This window comes from Augochlora pura, chromosome 6 (genome assembly GCF_028453695.1).
Source record: "Augochlora pura isolate Apur16 chromosome 6, APUR_v2.2.1, whole genome shotgun sequence".
NCBI lineage: Eukaryota > Metazoa > Arthropoda > Insecta > Hymenoptera > Halictidae > Augochlora > Augochlora pura.
The window spans coordinates 17883401-17908428 of record NC_135777.1 but is presented as its reverse complement, the minus strand read 5'-3'; the positions used below and the strand labels follow the sequence as shown (position 1 = coordinate 17908428).

Below are 25028 nucleotides of genomic sequence, written 5' to 3'. Positions count from 1 at the left end.
CATTTATGTTCCATGAAACATTTTCGATTTCTGAATCTCAGAGAGAGAGAGGTTTTTGATTTTTTCCTTTAATTCTGAACTACGATCAAATAGAGGATTTATGTTGTGCCGCGATCATAGTTCAGAACAGGACAGAATTGCAATAATGATTGACAATGATCACAATATTCACGCGATACATGGACACACCACGCCGCTGCGCAGAACTCCCGACGCATGTGTCACCTGTCCCACACTCTACGTAACTTATTTTCTTTTCTAAAGGAACATTTGTATTTACGCGCATGTATGCATATGTGTACATACATATAAACGTGTTTCTACAGAAAACTTATTTTATAGTTGATATATGTATAAATACCTAATTTCGTGTGCTACTAAGGAAATTACATAACAGAGTGTACGAATACTGTTACTTTGGTGCAATTGTAATTCTTAGTCAATAATTTAGTACAATGTACTGTCGGAAGATAATTGCAAATGCACTTAAACATACTCAATTATATACAAGGTCTAATTTAATTGGTACTAATATGTATCAATTAAATTGTTGGAAAAATGCATTAATAGTGTGTCTACCACAAATTTATCACATAAGAAAACTTTATAGCTCTAAGTTTTATGAACCAAGAAAATCAAATGGAACTATGTTTACTTTAATTTCGGGTAGTTTTTTAATTAATCTTTTTGGTTTTGACGATGAGGAGAATGATGATGAAGCACAACTAATAATGACAATTAAAAGATCAATTTTAGCGATTCAGGTTAGGTATAACAGATGATAATACTGTACATATTTTATTGTAGTCGATAACAATGTGACAGTGTTGAGTTAAACATAAATGTTTTGTTTTAATATAGTTTCATCGGTGTTTCTTTTCCCTTTATAGAAGGGAGAATTTAAAAAAGCAGAACAGATGTTACATATTGCTTTGCGACAAGCTCAGACTTTACAAAATTATAATGGTATAACATATGTTTATGATGTAATGGCTAATCTTGCAATGAATGTAAATGACTATAAGAAAGCAGAAAAACTGTTTGTATCAGTTCTGCAAAGATTATTGGCAAAAGGAGTAGCCCAAGATGATTTGGCAGTCATTCATATTAGTTTAAAAATTGCTAACATGTATGGTAAAATGGGAGAAACAGAGTAAGAAATTGGATTCAATATTATACATAATCTTTTTTACATTATGAAGTGTAATACTTTATTTGTTAATATAGAAAGGCGGAAAATGGTTTCCAGTTTTGCTTACAACATTTAAAAGAACACATGGCTAAGGATCTTGAGAATCCAAACATTTTAAAATTACTAGGTTTAGCTTCAGAATGGTATGGCAGCTTTCTTTTTGCACAATCTAAATATGTTGATGCTCTCAGGTACTTATCTGATGCATACAATATAGCTGTAAAAATTCTTGATAAAGATGATGAGCAAATTGTTGTGTTACTAAATGATTTAGGAATTGTAAATTGTATGATAAAAGAATATGATCAAGCCATTAAATATTTAACTCAAGCTACAGAAATAGGTAATATACATTTAATGGTTAATAATACATTTTTAACTGTTCGATTTAGAATAATTTCAACAGCGATATCTTATGTTTGTAGGGAAAGAACTGCCCGAAATGCTTGATATAGGTTCTATTTATGTTAATTTGGGAAATGCATACATTGCAAAAGGATTATATCAGGAAGCTAAAAAGAATTGTAAGGAAGGAAAACGTTTAGCAAAAGAACAAAATCATAAAAACTCTGTAGATGTGGCTGAGAAATGCCTCGAAAGAATAAAAAAAATGATGGCTTAGTAAAAAATAAATGAAAAAATTCTATAGCACAACTTAAAGCAAATATGTTTTCAATTACATAAACTTACAATGTGTATAATAAATATCTATAAACTTTTGAGTAAAATACATTCGTATAGTAGGTAAGGATTGTTTGAGTTAATAAATGTAATAAGTATTATTATTGTCTTTCACATTTTGCTTTAAGAATAAACTTTGTATTCATCTACTGTAAGAAAAATATTTTTTTTATTTTATAATAGCTTTTATTTGTAATATTGTTACAAAAATCATATCATTAATCTTAATAGAATTTTATAATTACGGATTTCATTATCATTTTTGCAGTAAATATAAAACATAACGCTATTTTCACTGGAATGCAGTCCATCATTGAAGACACTTACAGCCTTGTAAAAATATAAGTTCTAGTTTAAGGTTCTTGTTATAGTAGTTGAGAACAAGTCTTATTAAATGACCACAATATATTTACAAAGGAAAATATTGTATGATTTTACTCATATTCTGCTATAAGTACCATCATATATACACCTAAAAGAAGTGCAATGATTTCTTTTACAGATTGTCCAAATTTAGTATCAGTTAAAAGTTCTGGAATTACAGATACTGTTGCAATATATATAAATCCACCCGCTGTGAATGGAAGAATCCACATAGTTGCAAGATCACCTGTAAATTCAAATTAAGTGAAATTGTGAATTAATTGATTGGAAGTATATTTTTTACAATATATATAATAATTCCTTCTTACCCATGCCTTCTGCAAGCAATGATACACAAGTTCCTAATAGAGCACCTACTGCAGTACTAAGTTGAAACATCATGGCCTGCAAAAAGATATGATCATAATTCATTAACATGATCTACTAATAGTCTATTTAATTATTCATCTTTTCAGTATCTTACTTTTTTTTTACTGTAACCACTTTGTATTAAAATAGCAAAATCTCCTATTTCATGAGGTATTTCATGCAATAAAATTGTGAAAGTGGTAACAAAGCCAATACTGCTACCAGCTAAGTAACTAGCTCCTATAGCCAGACCATCTGTAAAGTTGTGTAAAAAATCAGCTACTAGGTTTAAGCATCCAGCAATTTTTATTTCATTCTCAGGAGGATTTTCAGATTTCTTAGAAACTAAATCAGATGTAATTGCACTTTTCTTTGAATCGCTATCATCTTTCTTTTCTTTCTCCTTATTTTCTGGGACGTTATGTACATGTGCATGAGTATGATCAGTTTTTATAAGTCTTATTATTTTTTCCACAACTAGGAACATAATTATACCACATAATATACATAAACCAACAGACATATTGTGAACATGATCATGTTCTTCCTCATCATGTTCCCCATCATGGCTATGAGGCACCAAAGCATGAGGTATTAAGTGTAGAAATGCATCTCCTAATAGGCCACCAGAAGCAAAACTTAATAATATTTTCAGTAGCGGCTCGTGTTCTTTTGTGTTGTCCAATGGAACAAGAAATAAAATAAAGAATGGAGCCACCGAAATAATTAATGTGGACGTAATTGCTTTCACAAATACATAATCTTCTGGATTATCAGACAACACTGACTTATGTTGATGGTCATGTGCATGACCGTGCTCATGTTTCTGTAGAGTTTCATGATGATCATGTACGGAATGTTCACTTTTTAAATATTCTTGATTAGCCTCTTTGGTGTATTTAAAACTTGGTAATTCACTATGACTGTGGGCTTGACAAAGAGCAGGCAAGTTTAAAAGTATTAACAATAAAAATGTTGTAAACACAATTTTTGAAATCCATTTATTTGCACAACTTTGTTGATTAACCTTTATCGTGACCATTTCTACAACCTCGCACAGACTGTCTAAAATATGATTTAATTACGTAGTGTCGTTGGTATATTGTTAACATCCGTAAATAAGAACTTCGGAGTCACAATATGTTATTGTAGTTTAGGTGTCCAGAAATAAAATATGTACAGTAATCTCCCAATTCAAGAACCTCCAGGGGCAACGAGGCTGTTGAATTGAGAGAATGCAGCGAATTGTGGTGCTCTGATTGGCTGACGATTCACAACTGAACAGGTGCTGCCCTCATAGTCGATGACAAAGAGAAGAAATAGCGAGCGAGAAAGACAGCACAATATATACGAAATGCGTCACATCGCACGCAACCAATGTACATAGCTTGTCTCACGGGCCGCGATATTCGACTTGTACTTTTCACCTCGTGAGATTCTTGATCACATTATCCTGCATATTTACGAATGAAACAGTTTCAGAATTAAATGTATCAAAAAGTATGAAATTTTCCAACATCCACTCTATGTACCTGATCTATCACTAATAGATTTTCATTTTTTTTAACTCTTATACAATTCTTTTCACGGAATGAACACTGTTTGCAAAAGTATTATTCATTCGAATTTATTTATCTTTTGATCATCTTCCGTTCTCTTTCTAAAGTAACTGTGCGAAGGTAGATGTGCAGTAGAATGGTGGAGGATAAAACGGTTCACGAATTGTGAACTACTTTCCTGCAAAGAAGTTGTAAAATGGCCAGGATGCTGAAAATTTTGAAGAAGATTGTACTCCAACAACCCTAAACAACCCTGATCTCTAGATTCCTATTCTACCTTAATGTCTCCCGTGAACATCGCAGCTAGGTAAAACTTTGCTCATCTCTGACCACACATACATAATTGGATAATGTGCGGAAAATTAAAATTTGTTTACTATGTAAAATATTTACTATAAATCCTTTACTTGTTTTTAATTTTCATTGCGGAAATTAAAAACTTGCAAATCAATATAACAAAAACTACAATATAGTGAACATTATAATAATTATATATATTACAGTACACGTCATTGATTTCAAATAAATTTAACACAAATTATAAATTATATATTGTTTGTATTTTCGTTTCTTAATATTAAATACTTATGTTAATCCTTAACAATTACTAGGACTACTGAAAAGAATACAGATTGTAATTAATGCGACAATACAATTGTGCAATCGCAAACATATGTATATGTTTATATAAAATACAATAAATTCTTATATATACGTATGGTGCATAAATTAAACCCACACAAGTCCGCCTACACTTATTCCAATTGTACATACCCGATTTCGAGTTATTTTAAATCACTTTCACTGTAAAATACAACTTTATGACTAAACATATTGTCTTTTGATTCTATGTAATAAAAAAATAATTTTGAAATTAGAAAGGTGTAATAATTATATTGTTTTAATTATCTACAATAAGTAGATAAGTAATCTCAGAGAATTAATATCCTATCAGGGTTATGTATTTCTTTTGTAAAGTATAATATATGGATGTTGATTACAGGAACCAATCAGAACGATCCACGAAAAGTGATATCTACGTGGTTATAAAGAGTGGGGTATTGAATACGCTAGGACGAGGACGTATTCGTTGTTCGTTTCAATTCTATATTGAGTCAAACATTGTGCAGTGAATGTCTTCTTGAAAATAATTGTAAATTATAAGTTTGTTAATATTTTGTGAATGAAAATGCAAGCTCTTCTAGGTAAGTTTTGTAAAATAATATTTACTAGCCGCCTTACAACCTTTCTTTATTGCATCAACCGGCATATTTTTTACACCACGTTACATATACATTTTTATTAATTTATTGAGATTAGACTATTCTTTTTGATTATATTTATGTACATTTCATTATTTCTAATTTTTGTTTCATGTAGGTATCTTGATATTAATCACTGGAGCCCATTGTTTGTACAATTCCAATTCAGATGTTATAAAACTTGATTCGAGCAATTTTGACAGTTTAGTACTGAATAGTGATAATATTTGGGTAGTCGAGTTTTATGCACCATGGTGTGGACATTGTCAACAATTAACACCTGAATATAATAAGGCTGCTAAAGCATTAAAGGTAATTTAAACATTCTCTTCTTCTTCTATGTTATCATTTTTTATTCTTAAATGAGTTTCTTATTGAGATTATAAATTTTGATTAGGGTATCGTAAAATTTGGAGCAGTTAACTCAGATGAACATATGAATGTTGGGTCAAAATATGGAATTAAAGGTATTCCAACAATTAAGATATTTGGTGTCAATGATAAGCCAGAAGATTATGTTGGACCTAGAACAGCAGATGGAATTTTAGAGGCTGCTTTAAATGCAATTAATCAAAGGGTTAGCACTTTTCGTCGTAAGAAAGGCAAAGATGATTCTAAGGTAGATGTGAATAATGTATAATATATAACAACTATAAATAGAAAGTATGTGAATTTTGTAACACTGATGTATTTTTTTCATAGTGGAAAGATTCCAAGGATGTAATTGAATTGACAGATGAAAACTTTGATGACGTAGTAATGAATTCTGAAGATATGTGGTTGGTTGAATTTTATGCACCTTGGTGTGGTCATTGTAAAAATTTGGCCCCCATTTGGGAATCCGCTGCTACGGAACTTAAAGGAAAAGTGAAATTAGGTGCTATAGATGCTACTGTGAACAAATTAAAAGTAAGTTTATCTTTTTAACATTAATTGCATATAAAATTAAATTGTATTTATTTTTTAATATCTTTAATTTGATTTACCACTATTATAGGCTATTCAATATGAAATTAAAGGATATCCTACAATTAAATATTTTGCACCTGGTAAAAAATCTTTTGATTCTGTACAAGAATATGATGGTGGTCGAACAAGTTTCGATATTGTAAGTTGGGCAACAGAAAAATTGGCAGAAAATGTACCAGCTCCAGAAGTAACTCAAATTATAAATAAGGAAGCATTGGAAAATTCTTGTGCAGACAAACCATTATGCGTTGTATCAGTTTTGCCCCATATCTTAGATTGTCAGTCAGAATGTAGAAATAACTATTTGAAAATATTAAATGAACTAGGAGAGAAATATAAGCAAAAAATGTGGGGGTATGTACAAAAAATGCTACTCTTTATGCAGGAGTGAATGTATGTTTTAGAAAATTTCAAGGTATATTTTATCTCTTCTTTTAATAGATGGGTGTGGGCAGAAGCTGGTTCTCAACCTCACATTGAAGAAGCATTAGAAATAGGAGGTTTTGGCTACCCGGCATTGGCGGTTGTAAATATCAAAAAAATGAAATACTCATTACTCAAAGGAAGTTTCTCATATGTCGGAATAGATGAATTCTTACGAGACTTAAGTTACGGACGAGGAGGTACGGCACCATTAAAGGGTGCTCATTTACCTAAGATTCTTGTTACAACACCATGGGATGGCAAGAATGCTGAACTACCTCCGGCAGAAGAAATTGATCTTAGTGACATAGATCTTGACGAGAAAGATGAACTGTAATTAAAAGAAATGTGCACATCACATACATATACCATTATAAATAATTCAGTACTTGTTTTTATATTAAATTATTATTTTGAATCGACATCATTACATCTTGATGTACAATAATAATCGAATATCATCGTCATTGTAGCATTAGGAAAATTTGTCTTATTTTCAGCTAAAGCGGATCATCATTATGTTATTCATACACTAATCCTCAGGAATTTTAACAGAGATTTTCTATTGAAGTCAATTTTTATGATGTCTTATCTGTTCACTATACAGTAAAAATACAGCATAATACAGTATAAAGTTAAATTTGCATGTCGCTTTTATTGTATAGAAATGAACAAAAAAAGTACAATATCAGAGACGTGTCTGAATATTTTTAAGCAATTATTTATACATTTTTAACATAACAGTAGATAATACGGCGTTGTAAAATGTTATAGTAAAAACAGAATTCCTATTTGTCATTTAATTGCATTTACATTTTTCATGGAGATATAAATTTAAAATAATTAATTACTGGTATTTCATAACATATTAAATGCATTCCATAAAATAATTTGGTTCTCCCAAAATGGGACCAACATATTACAGTCTCGATTTACATTTCCATATACAATAAAACTTCTTACTTTTAATAAGATATCATTACTGAATTCAGTTATGTAGTGTCTTCCAACATGATTGTAAAAGAAATTTATATTGTGTAAGATTACTATGTGAAATACGTTTATACACTTATAAACACTTAAAACGATTACCTTCTCATTTATATTTACCTATTTGTAATCCTATCTTACATTTATATTAAATAAATTTTCACGTCAAAAAAATGGATGTTTAATATAATTTTATTGTTTCAACATAACATTTTATATGTTAAAGACATTGTGCAATAGCAATTTCATTTGAATATTTAATTAAAATTTTTTATCTGAAACACGTCCATGAAATTTGAATAAAGCAACAAGGTCGATATAGTAGACGCTTTTTCTCGAACTATGTTATATACATAGGAATCGATTAGTATTATACTTCTACATATGTATCTATCCCTCTTCTACATATTTACTCTTCTAAATATCAAATTATTTTTATTAATTTAATAATAAAACGACACTTTATTTGTATTTGCAAGAAGTTATGTGCATGTCTGTTGAATAGAATTCTAGTTCATTCTTCTTGAAAGAATATTTAAAATTATCTCTATTATATCATCATGATTTTTTCTGTATCATTATTCTTAAGCTTAAAATCATATGCGAAGGAAAAATTACTGAAATACTTATTTTTAAAAGTTTATTTTAGAAGTTGAATAAAGAGTACATCAGAGGTTAGAATTTTGAAAACTGCTTGTCAATCAAGGAAACAATTTTTCGTATCTGATTCAATTAATAATTTGTTCTCAGCAACATAACGATTATTGAATTTTTGATATTTTGATATTTCATTACTTGCTTCCTAAACAAAAATGGGTACAAAGACGTTAAATGATATTCGTAATGATATGAAGCAATTAATAACGGCAATAACATCTTTTGAGGTACTATCTATCACAATTAACTAAACATTATCTGTTTAAAATTAGATTAACAAATGTTACAATAACGCTTCCCTAATTACAGCAAAATGAAGAGGGATTTCAAGTTTGTGAACGGTTCTGTATGACAAGTATTAAACACCATCGATTCCTATCTGTGAATAGTAACACTACAAAGGAAGCTATTAAAGCTTTGATTACAAAGTTTTCAATTCATGGAAAATATGATGTAGCAAAAAAGCTTGAAGAATATGTTGATATATTTTTATCAAGTTTTGATTTTGAACAACATCCACAATATGATTTGCAATGGTGTTTATTAACATTATTATTGGAATTGTCCAAGGAAACTACTAAATCCAATTTGGAATGTTTGAAGCTAACACGAGGAGAAAGTACTTTTAATGCAATAGGTGAAAATGAAAATGAAGCTACAGAAGAAATTGATTGGGCTCAATATTTAAGAGATGGACAAGAACATTTTTTTGACGATTACAAGAGTGAAACTGAAAGTGTAAATACTTAACATCATATAGTGTTTAAATAATACTAATTTTTATAGAATTTTCATGTCACATTTTTTGTAGGAATGGTCTGATAGTGATGAAGATGTTACTGACTTAAGTACACAACTTCAAATATCTGCGAATCTTAAAGATTCAGATAAAATAGTGTGTATATCTGCTACTGCTAACAAAGAATTAAGCACACTATCTGTAGCTTTAACTGAAGAACTTAAATCTAGAAATTGGTTAGCATGTAATGTTCAAAACACATGGTGGAATGAATTAGAATGGCGAAAGTATCCAGTCAAGACTCAGGTTTGCGATGCAAATTTTTGTGAAATTTGGTAATTATATTCTTACACAAAAAATTATTATCTTGTACTATTATTATTACGATTATATTAACATAAAATATAGGCATAAAGCAACAGAGACAGATTATGGTACTTTTGGTACACTCAGTGAATACTCGGTATGCAGAGAATTATTATGGATGTTTTATACTCCCATGTGTATGGTAGTATTTCAACTAAATAATGAAACAGACTTCTTTATTCGTCCTAATATATCTATACCAAGCTTAACAACAGTAAGTATGTTAATTGATTGTTTGCTATATATAACATACATGAGTCTTTATTATTCACAAACATTACTACCAGAAAGTTTTAGGTTGCTTTCAACAGCATACTTTCACCATTTTGCAAGTATTTTTCTATGATACGTGAAATAGAACAGTTTGGTATAGAAATATATTCTGAAGAGAGTAGTCTTTGTAAAAAGCCACCCTTCACATATGAAGCATATAATGCAGCACTAGGAAACCATTTAATGAAATTTAAAAATGAAATAATTGAAATAGAAAAAATGTTTATGAAACAAGGTGCAACAAATATTTCTGCCAAATTTAGTCATCAAAATTATAATCATACAAATACTCATTGTATTGTTTTTTTTCAGACGAATCTCTTACACTTTTGTCTTTATCAACTCTTCTAAAGAAACGTTTGTACAATATAAAGATTTTGTACGAAGTTCATCAAAGAGTTATATATGATTGGAAAGTTCAACCCAATTGGATATGTGCGTCTAAATTATTGTCATCTCTATATTTTGAAATACAGAAATCGCACAATCGAAGAAGATCGAATATCTGTGCTAGTTTATATTTGTGTAGTCTTAGTGTTTATTTAAATATAATTGATACGTGGTTAGGTGAAGGACGATTTGAAGACTGGAGAGAGGAATTTATAATTGTCAGGTAAAAGTATTTGAATATAGATTAAAACTGTAATATATTGTAACTATCCTTCTTTCATTCAGATTTCTTAATGATACATCATTGGAAAATAATGAACAGTATAAAGCATTTTCTTTAAGACCTTTAGATGATTTGTGTTTAGCAGATCCAATAATGCAAATTCTAATTAAAAAAATGCAGCGTATGGGACAAAGTGTTGAGTTACTAGTGTCTCTAGATCGAATTACAGAAATATGGAAAATTAACAATGAGAATGGTAGTATAAAGTATATTTATTTTTAATTTATATTCCATTATAATATAGTATATCTAATTATCCTCCCGTTTCAGAAATAAAAATGTCTTTGACTGATGAATTTTACACTAAATTAAAAATGGAAATTCGTAAATACAGTACACACGAACTACAAGAAGAAGAAAACTTATTACCTCAAGAAAATGTAGAAGCAATTGATAAATGTGATGAAGATGTAGAAAGAGCTATTATACAACAATTAACTGAATTTAATAATGTATTTTTATTAAAAGCTTTAGAAGGCTATATTCCATCTGAATTATTACAGAACACTGCAACTGATGATAGTTGCCCTACAGTTAAAAATACCAAAACCGATTCTAACAATTTATTTGAAAGGTACGTTTATTATAAATTTAAACTTTTTCACAAAAGTTTTAATGTCTTTAATGTATGCTATACACTTTCAGACTCGAAAAGGTATCAGATTATATATTGCCATTTAGAAAAATATTAGAAACTATTTTGGCAGAAATTCTTGTATCAAGATATAACAGTGCTAGTAAATTAGTAAAAAATATCATGTCAGAAGAATATAAATTGGAATCTCATTTAACATTAATGAGATCTGTGTACATGATGGAAGCAGGTCATATAATGAGTAAATTTTACCAGAAATTATTTCAAGAGGTATAGCACAAAATGATTTGTAATTAATATAATTTTGTATGAAGATTTTTTCATATGAAATTACTTTCATTCACATTCTTTGATCTTTTTAGATTGAATCTAATCAAATGTGGAGCAATTCATACTATTTATCATGTATTCTTGAAGAAATCTTATCTCAAAAATGGCCAGATTCAAGTTCACGTTGGTCTGTTACAGCCCGCAGTATTTATACGAATCAAGTATTAATAGCTATAGATAATATAACATTGCAGTATGCAGTAGGCTGGCCTATCAATATTATATTAAACGAAGACACTTTTATAAAATATAATGAAATATTTAGATTTCAATTAAGATTAAAGTACGCTTTATGGACGTTGAATAATTTAAGATTTTGTGGTAAGATATTAATAAATGGTTAAATAAATATATAGTTAAAGGATAGTAAATTATTATTTTTTACAGATTTGGAAGGAACAAAATCAAAAAGTGTAGTTAAAAATGAGTTGGAACAGTTTCATATAAGACGCATTGAAAGTTTGCGATTTTGTTTATTACATGTAATTACCTCTATACATACATACTTGTCAGGTCAAGTACTACAAAACTTGAGTCTTGTATTAGAAAAGAATTTAATGAAAGCTGAATGTTTAGACATAATCATTTCAGGTAAACCAAGTTTATAATTTTTACTTTCATTAGTATGCACATAAATATACTCTTTTTGTTTATCTAATACAATTGTAATTACAGTACATAATGAGTATTTGCAAAAAGTTTATGAACACTGTTTGTTAACACCAGAATATGAAGATTTAATGGCAACTGTGAATAATGTACGTATATGTTGTCTATATAAAAAATGAAATTTTTTGTGTTAAGTTATGATATTTTCAGTTAATTGAAATGTGTAATCACGTTCGAGCTCGGTGGAATTATAAAAATTTAATGTACGCCAGTGAAGATTTGGATCTCTTGGAAAATAGTTATACTAAATATCACACATATCTTGCTTTAGCACTTCATAATGCAGTACAGAATAAGGATGCAAATTATTGTAAGTCAGAAGTTTTATTAAGACAGCTGTGTTATATATTTCAATTTAGTATTCTTTAATTTTATGAACTTCAAAACCATCTATACATTGAATTATAAAACTGTTCTAATATTCGTAATATATAACTGGGATATAAGTAAACATTATAACATACATATCGATATTCTCTAATTTTACACTTTTGTTTATTTTTTTACAGTGACTGGTTTAAGCTCGGCATTTAATTGCAGTATGTCATATGGTTAACATTAATATATTGGTTTAGTCAAAAACTTTGTACAGTTTTGCTAGACCTATCTTACCAAAAACTTGAATGAACTTTGTGATCAACTTAATACTTTTTTATTACATTCCTTGAATATATCGTTAGTGCCATTCATAGAGAATAGTTACAACTTTTTGACTTTTTACTTTTAACAAAATGAAACACTAAAAAGATCAATTAGCTTATCATTATTACTAATGCTTAATTGTACTTATTAACACTTTAGTATCAATTATATGAAGTTCTCATTACAAAGTGTATATCTATACTTTTTATAATTTTTAAATATTGGAAATCATACGATATTTTGTAAAGTATTATTAAATTATTCTTTGTTTTAAGATATAGGGTTCTATATCAGAAATATACACGTTTGTATCATAAAATAAAGATTCTTTTTAATCTATAATTTTTAATCATCTTTATCAAATTTATTCTTTCAATTCCAATGTTCTATCCATTCCTATAAATTCCTTTCAGATGAACTAATATTACAGTATCAGATGAATACACGAAATATGATCGTAGAGAGTAATGAAACCGTATATTCATATAATAATCTCAATCGCAGTTTCTTAATCGAAGTCGCATTTCAAAATTTACCTCCATCAGGATTACCTGTTCCTATCCCAAAAGTAATACATAACGCAAATTGGTACAAAAGCAGGTAAAAAAATTTATTTCCATTCTAAAATTAGTTTTCATGTAACTCAATAATTGTGCTATGAAAAAAATTTTTAGTTCAGATTCCGATTATCCCTTGCCCAATGAAATTACTCTAAGTGAATATGAACAAACATTTTCATACATACGTTGGTACCAATTGGAAGAAAGTATAATTACGTTCAGTATGTCTCCATATATTCTCCACCGTGAAGTGAAAGATATTATCGACGGTGTAAAAAATATTGAAAATAATGTGCCTCAATCATAAAGAATCTGTCAAATAAATAATTATTCGAAACAAAAAATTTTGTTTTGAACCATGACATAAAACTGAAAGAAAACACAATAATTTCTGACAAGAATTAATTAATAATTATATTAATTCTTATTTTAGATAGTAATATAATACATAGTAACGTATATACATTATTTAATATAGTTCCATTACAAAAATTTTATAAGAATAAAATAATTACAGCATGGTAACTGAATATTTACGAAATTAAATTATTGATAACATGATTATACGATATACTATTTACTAGTAATTAAAAGCTAAGTGAAAAAAATGTATATGAAAGTTATTTTACCTTCTATTGCAAGGCTTAAATAAAAATTCAAAATATTACATACAGAAATTAACTCTGTGCTATTACAACAGTACCATTTTGTCCCATGGTACCACTTTGAGACACTGTAGGAGCATTTGATGTTTCGTTTGAATTAACAGGAGGAGTCAAATGATTATTAACATTTGTAGATGCTAAAGCCTTATTGCGTAATTCAAAGACTTGTTGAATAGCTTTTCGAAAACAAAGAAAGTTGTAATCAATTACACCTATTAATGAAGAAAAAGAGATATGAATATAAAATACATATTGTAATATGTTATTTAATATTAGTTAATCTTAAATTCATATATTACCTTGCCTGTCGAAATTATCTTCCCGCAGGATACAAACTAAAGCCAAGAATTTATTAACCTCACGCAGATATAAAATTGTTCCATTATTTAGTTTAATTAGACTGGAACTCTGACTGTCGAAAGCTGCAGCTTCTAAATCTTCTCTCAAACTAAAATTTATATCAAATGGTTTTTATGTTATAAAATATTACAAATTATTTAATAATGTAAATCAAAATGTATTCGTAAATATAAAGATATTCTTAAGTAACTTACCCATATATGCACGATACATCAATGACAACATCAATCATGTCACAACATAGTTCATAACTTTGCATATCTACAGGAGAACTATCAGTTGCAATATAAATTTTAGACACTACATCAAATAAAAATGCTTTTTCAATCGCAGAATTCTGTAATATAAATTATAGTCTATATTATGGAAAACCAAAGTATATGCAATTTATATCTCTTTCTTACCGATATGAGTATGTTAAGTAAATTTTCTAGGGTTGGTAACTGTGGTATTAATTTTTGAACAACTTTACTAAATGCCTCAAATATACTGTGATCGTATATGGATGTTAAATGAAAACTAAGATGTATTTGGTCACATCCTAAAAAATGCACATTATATAATAATATACATTACTGATAGACGAATATTTCATTTTATATAGCTTATTATTTTTGTACCAGAATCTGCAAGATCATCATTTGCTCTAGTGTGTATATCTCTTTGTGTTTCCATTTTACAATCGTCGGTTAAACCATCTACTTTATGTATGAAAACTTCAAATCTGATAGCTTGATTAACTTTGTATGCTTTTGTAACTGTCAAGTGTAATTTGTTAAGTGCTTCCATATAATCATCTTGAGCATCGATAACAAAAACTAATGCTCCACAACCACCAAATATCATATCACTGTCAAAAGTAGGATCAAAGAAGTCAATTTGCCCTGGGAAATCCCAGATTTGAAATTGAACAAAACTAGAGTTACTTATATCATCCTTAATAATCTTATTTGTGCTTTCCAAGAATAATGTTTCATTTGGAGACATCTTATGAAAAACTACTTTCTGTATTGATGATTTTCCACTCCTAAAACAAACATTGATGTTATACAACTAATAATATAGTGCAACAAAAAATATTTAGGACATTCAAAGAACTCTTGATACCTTCTCAGACCCATTAAGAGTATTCTTGGTTTTTGTTCTCCTGATAAAGGATCCATGGATTCTTCTGTTTCTCCATCAAATAATGCATACCCAAAATCTTGAGGAAATGAACCTACATCGCAAACACCTTGATATTGATCATCATCTTCATCCTGCAATAATAAAATTTTTGATAGCACAATAATTATTTTTAAAATATACTTCATTATCAATTGGATATTTCTCATATTCAAATAAAGCAACAATAATACAGACAAACTAGTGTCATGAAACGAATTATATTAAATAAAATCATGTTAGGTATTAGTAAATCATGATACATGTTATATTACATAGTTCGAAAAAGTTTAATAAGATATGATAAGTTCTGTTAGTATAACAATAACCATTTGATTCATCAGTGCTCTTACCATATTTATATTATTTAAGATCTTTTATTTATTTAACGTGTCTTTATTAAGAAGTAGACTTTGTATCCATCAACTTTCTCAATATTATACTACTATGCACATTATAGAATAAATACACCAATTGCGATTAAAAATTAATGTAAATGAATCATTAATTTGTTTTTCATTACGTGGAACCCTTATAAATGATGCATAACAGTTATTTGCACAGTATCAATGTGAATGACGATTATTCTAAAATACGACTAAATTGACACAAAAATAAATACATATGTAATTCACTCTCTATGATTCAAGCCTTCCAAACCCAGTTTGTAAATGAAAATTAACGTCATGAAGAGATAACATTCATTAATTTTTTTTTCCATTAAAGATTTTATATTTTTTAAACGTATAATAAATTTGATTTTGATATAGAAACATTTTTAAACGAATGAAATTATTTAAATGTGAAGTTTTGTCGTGTAATCGCTACAAAAGTACATAATGTCCAATTGTGATATTGAATGAAGGATACGATGAAAATAGACATAATGAGAACTACCAACCAAACCACTAACATTTCGTTGCGTGATCACGCGAACGTAGTTATAAATAGCGCCTCTAGTTACACAAATCATAAACTCAGTTGATGCCGATAGGAGGGAAATTCAAATGTAATAATTTAGAATAGGTAAACAGATAACGAGAGAGAGAGAGAATTCCCACGGAATCTTCAATAAGAATTTATTTAGCGAACCTAATCGAGCAACAGAGGAAAAATCATGTAGCCTCTTGAACGATCGTCCCTTATCTTGCAAGACGAGTCGAAACCTGAGACTTTCAGGTCAGGAAGTCGTAAATTCTCGGTTGAGGACCCCCTGGACCTTTCTCTCTCGCGCGGCCCTTAGGCAGAGATCTTCGCGCGCAACACCCCCACATTTCTTGTTTTGGCGGGCCTTCTACCCTCGCGCGCTATCAGTTCCCGCGTACCCTCAACCTATTACGCGTGCCGTCTAGCCACCTCCACCATCAATCTGCAACCAGAAGGCGGGTCATCCGACGAATTAACATCCAGCTAAAGGACCCAATTTTCCTATTGGACGAGGGAGGAAAAACCAGAGGGAACGCAGGAAGAAAACTCGATTCCTCGGAAAAATACAGACAGACTTTACTTCGAAGACTTGGAGACAACATCGTTTATCCAGAAAATAAAGTTGATTAGAGACGATTTTATGTAACCATTTAATTTTTATAAGCCCTACACAAGCAGAGCACTTTTGTGTTCCACGGGCATCCGAACCAGCCAAACTCCTCAAATCCCACCCAAAGTACGCAACAATGAAAATAGACATAATGAGAACTACCAACCACACCACTAACATTTCAATGACATTGTCGCCATTTGCTTTTTCGTATTTGCAGCAAACTTCATATCCCTCATGTGTTTCTGTTTGCGCGAAAAACGTGTATGGCGAAATGAACTAAATGCAATATTGTAAAGTGATTTTAGAAGAACAGAATCGTATAAAATGCTATCGTAAAATATGAAAGTGATTGTTATTACTCTATAATTACATTTCATAAACCATTAAACTAGAAAAAGTAGCGATATGGCAGAAATTTCGAATTCTACAGTGTTTACAAACGATGCATCGTCTACTGGTGCTTCCGATCTTCTTCAACAAGCATTTCAGCAAGTTGTTGATGATGACGATCACGACAACGAATTTGTTGCGTTTTTACAAAATGACGATAACGATTCCGAAACTATTCACTTGACTCCAGAACAAGCAGCAGCCTTAGGTCTAACCTTTGAGGTAAACTCGAATGAAGAGGTTATGTACCATCAAGATGAAGACAATGTTGGCTCAAACACGCAAGAAAATGTTCCTACAAATGATAACATTAACGTGCAGGACCAAACAGTGCTACATTCTCAGGGTTCTATAACAATTGATCAGTTAAGCTATCAGCCTGAAGAAGTACAAAAATCCAATGATGAATTGATTAAAACAGAATGTATTGATTTCCAAGAATGGCATATACAAAAAGTTTCTGATAATGAACAGCTACAAGACCAAGTAGTTGAAAATGAGATGTCATTAGATGAAGTTGATTTAAGTAATCAGAGTCAAGAATCTCAACAAATAATCGAACATCAAAATAATCTGCTTCAACAGAACTCAGGTACACAAACGATAGTTTTAGAACAATCTAAAGTACATACAATAAAAGCAGATGTTTCTCATGTTAAGAATATTCATGAAAATGATATACAATACACAATTGATGATAATGTAGTACAAAACCAGCTTAATACCTTGCCTAATTCGCAGGCACAAATATTACAAAAACTACCTGTCATTTTGCCATCATCACAATTTATTATAAAACCTGCACAAACTATATTGAAGCCAACTAAAAATATTAGACTACTTCAAGGTTCAAATAAACTTACTAATGCAACAGTGAATCAAATTAATGCAGTACATTCTCTCAGTGCTGCATCAAATCCTAATTCTATGCTGTTATCGAAAGCTACGATATTGAACAATTTACCATCACAAATAATAAAAGCTACACCTATAACAGCTCAATTACTAAATACCACTGGGATATCAGCACAGTTATTAAATACCTCTCAGATTATAACTGGTGCTTGCGAAATACAAAGCCAATCGGTTACTGCACCTCATATTTCTAATGCGATAGTAAATACTACATCTGGAGGAACGCAGAACCTTGTCACTTCACAAATACGTTTATCGCCCATTGTTAAAACGTCGCAGTCTCTTCACAGAGGCGGTATTCAACAATTTTTAACTCCTGTGCTAAAAAGTACATCAACTGTGCTTCCAAAGTCCAATCAAATTATAGGCAACACAAATGTAGCAGCATCTATTCCTGCACAACTATTAAAATCAGTTCAAATTCCTTCTCAATTACTGAAAACAAAATCTACAATTGCTAAGAAAACACCAGTAACAAGTGGATTACCAAAAACAACAATTAATTCTAATTCACCAGTAGTTCTTAGAACTGCGTCTATTGTAAGATCTCAAGATTTGAAGGCGACAACAAGTTCTACATCTATTTTAAAACCAACCCAAATTTCTTCAACACCTGTATCTATTTTGAAACCACAAGCAAAAATTGCGTTTAATAATTCAACTAAACACAATTTAACTATTTCTACTCAAAATATTGCAAATATTTCTAATAATTTACAACAAGCATTGCAAAAGGCACCTGTAACACAACAAAGTGGTACATTTGAACCTACCAAGTCAATACAAAATGATGCTGCTAAACAAAAACTTAATTTAGTAGTAAATGGAACAAGTTTAAAAGTAAATAAAAAAGCTAAAAGTACTCCTATTAAACCTGTGACAGTAGTAAGTGAGTCTACTGATGTAACTAAACCATTAGGTTCTAGTGAAAATCCAATACAAATAGTTCAACAAGGTCAAACATTTCACAGGTACGATAAAATATATCTATATATACTTCCAGTACCTCTTTCATATTATATGATATTTGTATTCATTTTAGTATGCAACGTCTGACGCCAACACAATTGAAACAAATTGCACATGTTTTGCAACAGCGAAGTCAAGAAACAACTGCTTCAAATGAAAGAGTTGTATACAGGTGAGTATACAACATATACATGTTTTTCAGTTTTTATTAAATGTTACAACTAAATGATTCATGTATGAATCCAGGGTTGTATTCCCTGAAGAACTTGATTTGCGAATCAGGAACCCAGGAAATTTACTAAAAAATCGTGGTGGGAAGAGAGGTAGACCAAAAAAGAGTACTATTAGACCGTCTTTGCTTCCCCCTAAACCACCACAAATTTCTGAAGAGGAACAGGAAGAATTAAAGGTAAATCTAATTTACTAAACTATAAATAGCTTTTACTAATTTCTTCATATCTTATTCAGGATGAAAGGAAAAAGGTTGTTGCAAGAACACGGTCTGGTAGATTGTCTCGACCACCTAGACATATGGTGCGAGATTATAAACATTTACATCATTTAGACTTTTTACAACCTGACTTAGATGATTCCGATGGTGGTTATAGCGATTATAATACAAATAATGACAAGCTCGAAGAAGAAGAATCACCCAAGGAATTGCTAACAGGATTAGAAGTGCCGAAAAGAAAAATATCAGATCACTTCAGGTGTCCTACATGTAATAAAATATATTTGGGGCGTACTCGAATGGCAAGGCATTTTGAAATGCATCCAGACCATGGAAGTCTCGAGCAATTACCTCCTCCAACACCTGAACCTGAATTAAAACAAAATGGAGGTCAAGATCCTTTGAAACGCAAAGGAAAGAAGCGTGGTCCTTGGGCATACGTTACACCGGAAGCGAAATCAGAAAGACGACAAATAAAATTGAGAGAAGCAATTTCTGTGTGCGAAAATCTTGAAATAATAAAAATTGCTGCGAAGCCAGTACTTAACGCACAATCATTATTTGATTTGTTAATATTAAAATCCGAGAATAATGTAAGGAATTTCTTAGACGAATTGAAAATATTAATGGGAAAAATACGAGAAAAAGCTGGAGCTATGTTGACGCTTGCAAATAGTGATGAAGAATCCAACAAGGATTTAATTGATATCGGTGAAGAATCATTGTGCGATGTTCTGGGTTTAAATCCTGGTTTATATTTAATCAATAACGATGCTTTAAAAAAGGTTGAGTCTCCTGTTTGTAGCACTTATGAAAATTTAGAACCTCCATTAAAACTTCAGAAAACAGAACATTCTGAAGATGCTAAAGAAAATATAGAAGAGCGAATGTCTAGTGGGTTTTCAGAAAGTTCAGATCTTAGCGTTTCAGATTTCTTGAACGACAGGAGAAGTGAACCTGTAACAAATCCTACTTGTCCGGAAGTATTATCAGCCCTAACACTGATGAGAAGAAATCCCAGTCCTGTAAATAATACAGAAAATAATAAATCCAACAATGTATCGAAACTGTTAATGTCGAATCCGGAGATTCAGGATCAAATTTCAAATACTCTTGGATTCGAAAAAGTTGATAACACTTCACCGAAAATTTCAAATTATCAAAAAACAGAATCTCATAAAGAGAATTTTACAAAAATTGGAAATGGTCTAGAAGCAAGTTTTTGTAAAGTCGAAGATAATTTCGAACAGTCTAAGTTAGAACATATAGAAGAAGCGTTTATAAAACTAGAATCATCAGAACAGAGTTTTGTTAAATTAGAAAATGATGTTATGGGAACTTACCCAAAACAAGATACCCAGAATTTTGAGAAGGTGCAAAATGGGTTAAATAACATAGAAAATGGATCTCCAAATTTTGTCAAAGGTTTCCAGAAACTAGTATCTAAAATAATTCCTATAACATCATCAGATATGAGTTGTGTTAAAAATCAGTCGTCATCATTGGATACAAGTTCTTGTAAAATAATGCCTGCTACTTCTGGTTGTAAGCTTCCAGATAGCATAACAATTCTACAAGATACAGTACCAATCATTTCCAATAATTGTGATACTAGTATATTTGGCAGTTCAGAAAATTTAGATATGTCTAAAATAACTCAATATGACCATATTGCACATTTAGATATTTTAAATACAAGTGGGGTGATAGATAAAAACTTACTAATTGATGAAAAGTTGGTCGAACAATTGCATTTAGTTGATCAATCAAATTTAGTTGACGAATTAGTATCCGAACGATTAAAGAATATAATGCCAGATAATATATTAGAAAATAATCTGATACCTAACAATTCAAATCTAGATACGGAACTCGATTTTGAGGCATTAAGTGAAGAATTCAATAGGAATACTAGAAGTTGATTCTCGGATGATCGTATGCAAGATGTTCCTAAACAAATTCAAGTAATGTGTATAGTGTATAAAGATACTGAACTAATACAATTATTCGAAATTGTATATGTATGCATATAATTACACAATGGTGTAGATATTTTTTTATAGAATTTTTGACAGTATCACAATCAATATATTATAACTTCCATATTTGACAGAACGATATCAATATTAAAGTAATATAATGTCTTATATTCTGGTACATGTATGTAAATAAGACTGTTTCTATTATATTTATTATGTATAATATACATACCTCATACTAAAACATTATAATAATCGTAAAACATTGAATAATTTTCAACATGAAGTTTTCAGTTTTAGTAAATGGTTTATATAACTATATGCATAATACTCCTAATGGTTTCAGTTTTAAAACAATTTCTTGAAAAAACAACATACAGTCACAGTTAAATGAACCAGGAAATAAGAAACTAGGTCTATAATTATACATTAAATATTATAAAACATGACTTATAGAAGTTTTTTTGTAATTGTAACTTTACATAGGTATTAGTCATACTATCAGTTACAAATATATTAACGTGACGTTAGTTACAGTGCTACAAAGATGATCATGCACAAATTATTTTAAATACATGTTTAATTATCTAAATCTGCAATTGTTAACAACTTTTTTGTAATATTTGTGAGTTATGGTGACTCTACCGATCAGTGAATAAGAAAAACTTCATTTATGTTGCATCAATAATTTCACTACAGCTGTAAAAGAAGCTGCCAAAAAACGAAAATACTATAACTTTAAAAATTAGAAATAAAAGAATTATATATAATTTAAAATCGATCATTTACAATCTTTATACAAACACCATAGCATTGAGGATACTTTAAACATTAATGAGATAATTCCATCCACGTTGTTATAGCATTTATGTACAGTGGATATTATTAATTTTGTATTTATCTGTAAATATGTATCATACATGCATAAGAAGTGAAGGATACAATTAAATGTTAATGGCACTAGTAACTATTAGATTAATTATAACTAATCACAAAATATACTAACTTTGCAGGTTTGGTTCCTTGTATCTAAGATACATTCTTTAGAATCTGCATTTGCAAAGAAAATATAGCACATTTGTACTTGTCTATATTTGTATTTCTTTGTGATCTCAGGTACCAATTGTAAACATTTTCATAGCGAGCTTTGGATTCTGAGTATATGTATAACGATTACATACTTTTTCTTTTTTGTGAAACTATACACATGGTATTTCAAAAGCCACAAATAAATGAACATTCTATTAATCTCTGTTTTATTTCAATAGTTGTAAGTTATTGCGTACAAAAAGTTAATTATAAAGTTCAAATTTCAAAATTACAAAAATACTCACCAAAACATGTACCAACAATAACTACAATTATCTATGTCCAGTTTCTATTAATAATGATTCCAAAAATATTGTTAGACTTTCTGGTAGTAATGGCTGATGAACCCAGGTTGCCAAGCACAACATTTTCCAAGAATCCGTGTATTGATGAGCTACATTTTCGAAAATTTTTCGTTTCATCTTAGCTTCTTCAGAATACATATTATGTATTAACTCCACAACATAATCTGCCAAGATAATTCAAAGTAATATTAATCTGTTGTATTCTAAATAGATAGATTACATGATTTCGACATATAATATGTATTTTGCTATTCATCAGTCAAAAATATTTTATATGTACCAAATTTAGTAACGGGCCATGTTGTAAATAATTTGTCCATATCTTTATTTAAAGATGTTGTCAACTTCAGTTGATGTGTAATTTGAGCAAGATTTTTTACTACAGCATCCTGGAACAAAATCTGTTAACGTATTATATATGTGAGATCCACTTTAGGAGTAGACAAGGAGCACAAAAATAATGATGAATGAATTTCATGTTCTTTGTCTACTTCTAAAGTGTTTGGTACGTACACTTGTATATCTTATAATTATTACCAATGCATCGCAAACATGTTCCAATTTATCACATAACTCTTGTAAATCCTGAGAGTAGGATGTGCTCTGCTTTTTGTGAGTTATATCCTTGAGTAATGCTACTCCTTGTAAATGAGCTGTATTCCATTGTTGTATACTTGTATGAATATCTGCAGCCAAATCACGTATGTGTCGAGCTGAACCTACCAAATTTCTTCCTTGTGTTGGTTTCACTGATTGAATTTCTATAATTATTCAAAGTAAAATAATTTTTACTTAATCGAATACACTTTTTATAGTACAGAAGGATCAATAAATGTACCGAAATATTGTATTACTTACTGCTAATTGGAGAAAATTGTTCTTTAATCATTTTAAGATTTCAAAATGTAATAGAATTTAAATTTTGAATGTGCAGATATGTCATTGGAAAATGACAGAAATTAACATTTAACAATTATATAATAGAGATATGTAATACATTGAGAAGTACCCCAAACGTGTTCAGAGTTAGAATGCAATGGCGAATGTTAAATTCATGTAATTTTAAATACATAGTGATAACATCATGTAATTTATATGAACGCAAGTTTCTATAGTACTGTAAGATGTTAGAACAGCACAGATAATTTTTTGATTTAGCCTGTATATTTTGAATATAGCAAAAATAACAGAATCTATATTTACAACAATAAATTCATATTTATTGTAAATGCTCTATTATTGGTTAATTAATGTAGAATGAAATACATGATATTTTCAACAAGAGACGACCAATGACAATAATGCTTTTATTAAGAAGCTCGAACTGTACAAAAAATACAAATGGTAAGTATACACATATTTGCACATACGTAGATTGTAACGATACAATTACTTTTTAAATTGATTTAGTTAAGTTACATAAATCAAATATTGTCCGAGATTTTCTATTGTGGACACCTTTATATTTTTGTAAGAATAGTATTAAGAAAATTTCCTGTGCATTTCTAAAATACACCTCATCATTTAATGGGATACAGATGGCGTGTCTGTAGAATAAAAATGGCGGTTTTGAATACACCCCAATACACCTATACTTACATGAGCTTAGATAGATATGTGTACGTATGTACATGCATTTAGATGTATGTTTACCTTTTGGACGAATATATCTAAATTTAATGAATTGTTTCTTTTTCAAGTATATAATAACATAATTTACTTTTTTATAGAATTTTGAAACATATTTTTAAAAAGCTGAAATATTGATATCATACCATATGTACTATAGGGGTAACAATGAAGTTTTAAATGTTAAAAAATCATATCGTATAATGTAAATAAAATTTTTTACTTGTAAATAAAACAAAATTATTTGATTTATTAGTTAA

General features: G+C 29.6%; 7 protein-coding genes across 7 annotated transcripts; 4 read left to right on the top strand and 3 right to left on the bottom strand.

Moving 5' to 3' along the window:
• The first annotated feature begins 183 nt into the window (after window positions 1-183).
• Window positions 184-2275, top strand: Ttc19 (tetratricopeptide repeat domain 19). Its single transcript, XM_078184019.1, has 5 exons — window positions 184-764; window positions 891-1153; window positions 1228-1535; window positions 1618-1936; window positions 2142-2275. The coding sequence occupies exons 1-4, from the start codon at window positions 456-458 to the stop codon at window positions 1812-1814; spliced, it is 1077 nt and encodes a 358-aa protein (XP_078040145.1). The 5' UTR covers window positions 184-455; the 3' UTR covers window positions 1815-1936; window positions 2142-2275.
• Catsup (zinc transporter catecholamines up) lies at window positions 2019-3864 on the bottom strand. The gene is made up of 3 exons (XM_078184018.1): window positions 2721-3864; window positions 2566-2641; window positions 2019-2483 (listed from the first exon to the last, which is right to left on the bottom strand). The coding sequence occupies exons 1-3, from the start codon at window positions 3645-3647 to the stop codon at window positions 2308-2310; spliced, it is 1179 nt and encodes a 392-aa protein (XP_078040144.1). The 5' UTR covers window positions 3648-3864; the 3' UTR covers window positions 2019-2307.
• Window positions 3865-5204: 1340 nt separating this feature from the next.
• On the top strand, window positions 5205-7906 carry Cabp1 (Protein disulfide-isomerase A6 homolog CaBP1). The gene is made up of 6 exons (XM_078183551.1): window positions 5205-5369; window positions 5545-5738; window positions 5824-6045; window positions 6129-6335; window positions 6424-6749; window positions 6837-7906. Exons 1-6 carry the CDS (start codon window positions 5348-5350, stop codon window positions 7153-7155), a joined length of 1290 nt encoding a protein of 429 aa, XP_078039677.1. The 5' UTR covers window positions 5205-5347; the 3' UTR covers window positions 7156-7906.
• Window positions 7907-8170: 264 nt separating this feature from the next.
• On the top strand, window positions 8171-12712 carry Grip128 (gamma-tubulin complex component 5). Its single transcript, XM_078183033.1, has 14 exons — window positions 8171-8692; window positions 8775-9203; window positions 9277-9539; window positions 9613-9784; window positions 9868-10078; window positions 10156-10456; window positions 10519-10712; window positions 10787-11090; window positions 11162-11381; window positions 11474-11762; window positions 11829-12032; window positions 12117-12199; window positions 12261-12420; window positions 12620-12712. Exons 1-14 carry the CDS (start codon window positions 8621-8623, stop codon window positions 12664-12666), a joined length of 2949 nt encoding a protein of 982 aa, XP_078039159.1. The 5' UTR covers window positions 8171-8620; the 3' UTR covers window positions 12667-12712.
• On the bottom strand, window positions 11828-16361 carry Ragc-d (Ras-related GTP binding C/D). The gene is made up of 7 exons (XM_078183034.1): window positions 15855-16361; window positions 15445-15596; window positions 14958-15364; window positions 14742-14878; window positions 14532-14674; window positions 14277-14425; window positions 11828-14189 (listed from the first exon to the last, which is right to left on the bottom strand). The coding sequence occupies exons 1-7, from the start codon at window positions 15855-15857 to the stop codon at window positions 13990-13992; spliced, it is 1191 nt and encodes a 396-aa protein (XP_078039160.1). The 5' UTR covers window positions 15858-16361; the 3' UTR covers window positions 11828-13989.
• A 937-nt stretch (window positions 16362-17298) lies between these two features.
• On the top strand, window positions 17299-23136 carry LOC144471257 (uncharacterized). Its single transcript, XM_078183134.1, has 4 exons — window positions 17299-19317; window positions 19389-19487; window positions 19562-19724; window positions 19784-23136. The coding sequence occupies exons 1-4, from the start codon at window positions 17447-17449 to the stop codon at window positions 21686-21688; spliced, it is 4038 nt and encodes a 1345-aa protein (XP_078039260.1). The 5' UTR covers window positions 17299-17446; the 3' UTR covers window positions 21689-23136.
• On the bottom strand, window positions 22985-24686 carry LOC144471258 (cyclin-dependent kinase 2-interacting protein-like). Its single transcript, XM_078183136.1, has 4 exons — window positions 23998-24686; window positions 23677-23900; window positions 23420-23528; window positions 22985-23303 (listed from the first exon to the last, which is right to left on the bottom strand). The coding sequence occupies exons 1-4, from the start codon at window positions 24026-24028 to the stop codon at window positions 23107-23109; spliced, it is 561 nt and encodes a 186-aa protein (XP_078039262.1). The 5' UTR covers window positions 24029-24686; the 3' UTR covers window positions 22985-23106.
• Between the last annotated feature and the right edge of the window lie 342 nt (window positions 24687-25028).

Excerpts from the sequence above, each read along its gene's own strand:
- Ttc19 (XM_078184019.1), top strand. The coding sequence starts at position 456 with ATGTACTGTCGGAAGATAATTGCAAATGCACTTAAACATACTCAATTA. Across the intron at positions 765-890 it reads GATCAATTTTAGCGATTCAG|AAGGGAGAATTTAAAAAAGC; the intron begins GTTAGGTATAAC and ends TTCCCTTTATAG. Across the intron at positions 1,536-1,617 it reads AACTCAAGCTACAGAAATAG|GGAAAGAACTGCCCGAAATG; the intron begins GTAATATACATT and ends TTATGTTTGTAG.
- Catsup (XM_078184018.1), bottom strand. The coding sequence starts at position 3,647 with ATGGTCACGATAAAGGTTAATCAACAAAGTTGTGCAAATAAATGGATT. Across the intron at positions 2,642-2,720 it reads GTGGTTACAGTAAAAAAAAA|GCCATGATGTTTCAACTTAG; the intron begins GTAAGATACTGA and ends ATCTTTTTGCAG. Across the intron at positions 2,484-2,565 it reads ATTGCTTGCAGAAGGCATGG|GTGATCTTGCAACTATGTGG; the intron begins GTAAGAAGGAAT and ends TTGAATTTACAG.
- Cabp1 (XM_078183551.1), top strand. The coding sequence starts at position 5,348 with ATGAAAATGCAAGCTCTTCTAG. Across the intron at positions 5,739-5,823 it reads AGGCTGCTAAAGCATTAAAG|GGTATCGTAAAATTTGGAGC; the intron begins GTAATTTAAACA and ends AATTTTGATTAG. Across the intron at positions 6,750-6,836 it reads TATAAGCAAAAAATGTGGGG|ATGGGTGTGGGCAGAAGCTG; the intron begins GTATGTACAAAA and ends TTCTTTTAATAG.
- Grip128 (XM_078183033.1), top strand. The coding sequence starts at position 8,621 with ATGGGTACAAAGACGTTAAATGATATTCGTAATGATATGAAGCAATTA. Across the intron at positions 9,204-9,276 it reads ACAAGAGTGAAACTGAAAGT|GAATGGTCTGATAGTGATGA; the intron begins GTAAATACTTAA and ends CATTTTTTGTAG. Across the intron at positions 10,713-10,786 it reads GAAAATTAACAATGAGAATG|AAATAAAAATGTCTTTGACT; the intron begins GTAGTATAAAGT and ends CTCCCGTTTCAG.
- Ragc-d (XM_078183034.1), bottom strand. Across the intron at positions 15,365-15,444 it reads CTCTTAATGGGTCTGAGAAG|GAGTGGAAAATCATCAATAC; the intron begins GTATCAAGAGTT and ends TGTTTGTTTTAG. Across the intron at positions 14,426-14,531 it reads GATGTATCGTGCATATATGG|TTTGAGAGAAGATTTAGAAG; the intron begins GTAAGTTACTTA and ends TATAAATTTTAG.
- LOC144471257 (XM_078183134.1), top strand. The coding sequence starts at position 17,447 with ATGGCAGAAATTTCGAATTCTACAGTGTTTACAAACGATGCATCGTCT. Across the intron at positions 19,488-19,561 it reads AATGAAAGAGTTGTATACAG|GGTTGTATTCCCTGAAGAAC; the intron begins GTGAGTATACAA and ends GTATGAATCCAG. Across the intron at positions 19,725-19,783 it reads AGGAACAGGAAGAATTAAAG|GATGAAAGGAAAAAGGTTGT; the intron begins GTAAATCTAATT and ends TATCTTATTCAG.
- LOC144471258 (XM_078183136.1), bottom strand. The coding sequence starts at position 24,028 with ATGATTAAAGAACAATTTTCTCCAATTAGCA. Across the intron at positions 23,901-23,997 it reads ACAATTTTCTCCAATTAGCA|AAATTCAATCAGTGAAACCA; the intron begins GTAAGTAATACA and ends GAATAATTATAG. Across the intron at positions 23,529-23,676 it reads AACATGTTTGCGATGCATTG|GATGCTGTAGTAAAAAATCT; the intron begins GTAATAATTATA and ends ATTTTGTTCCAG.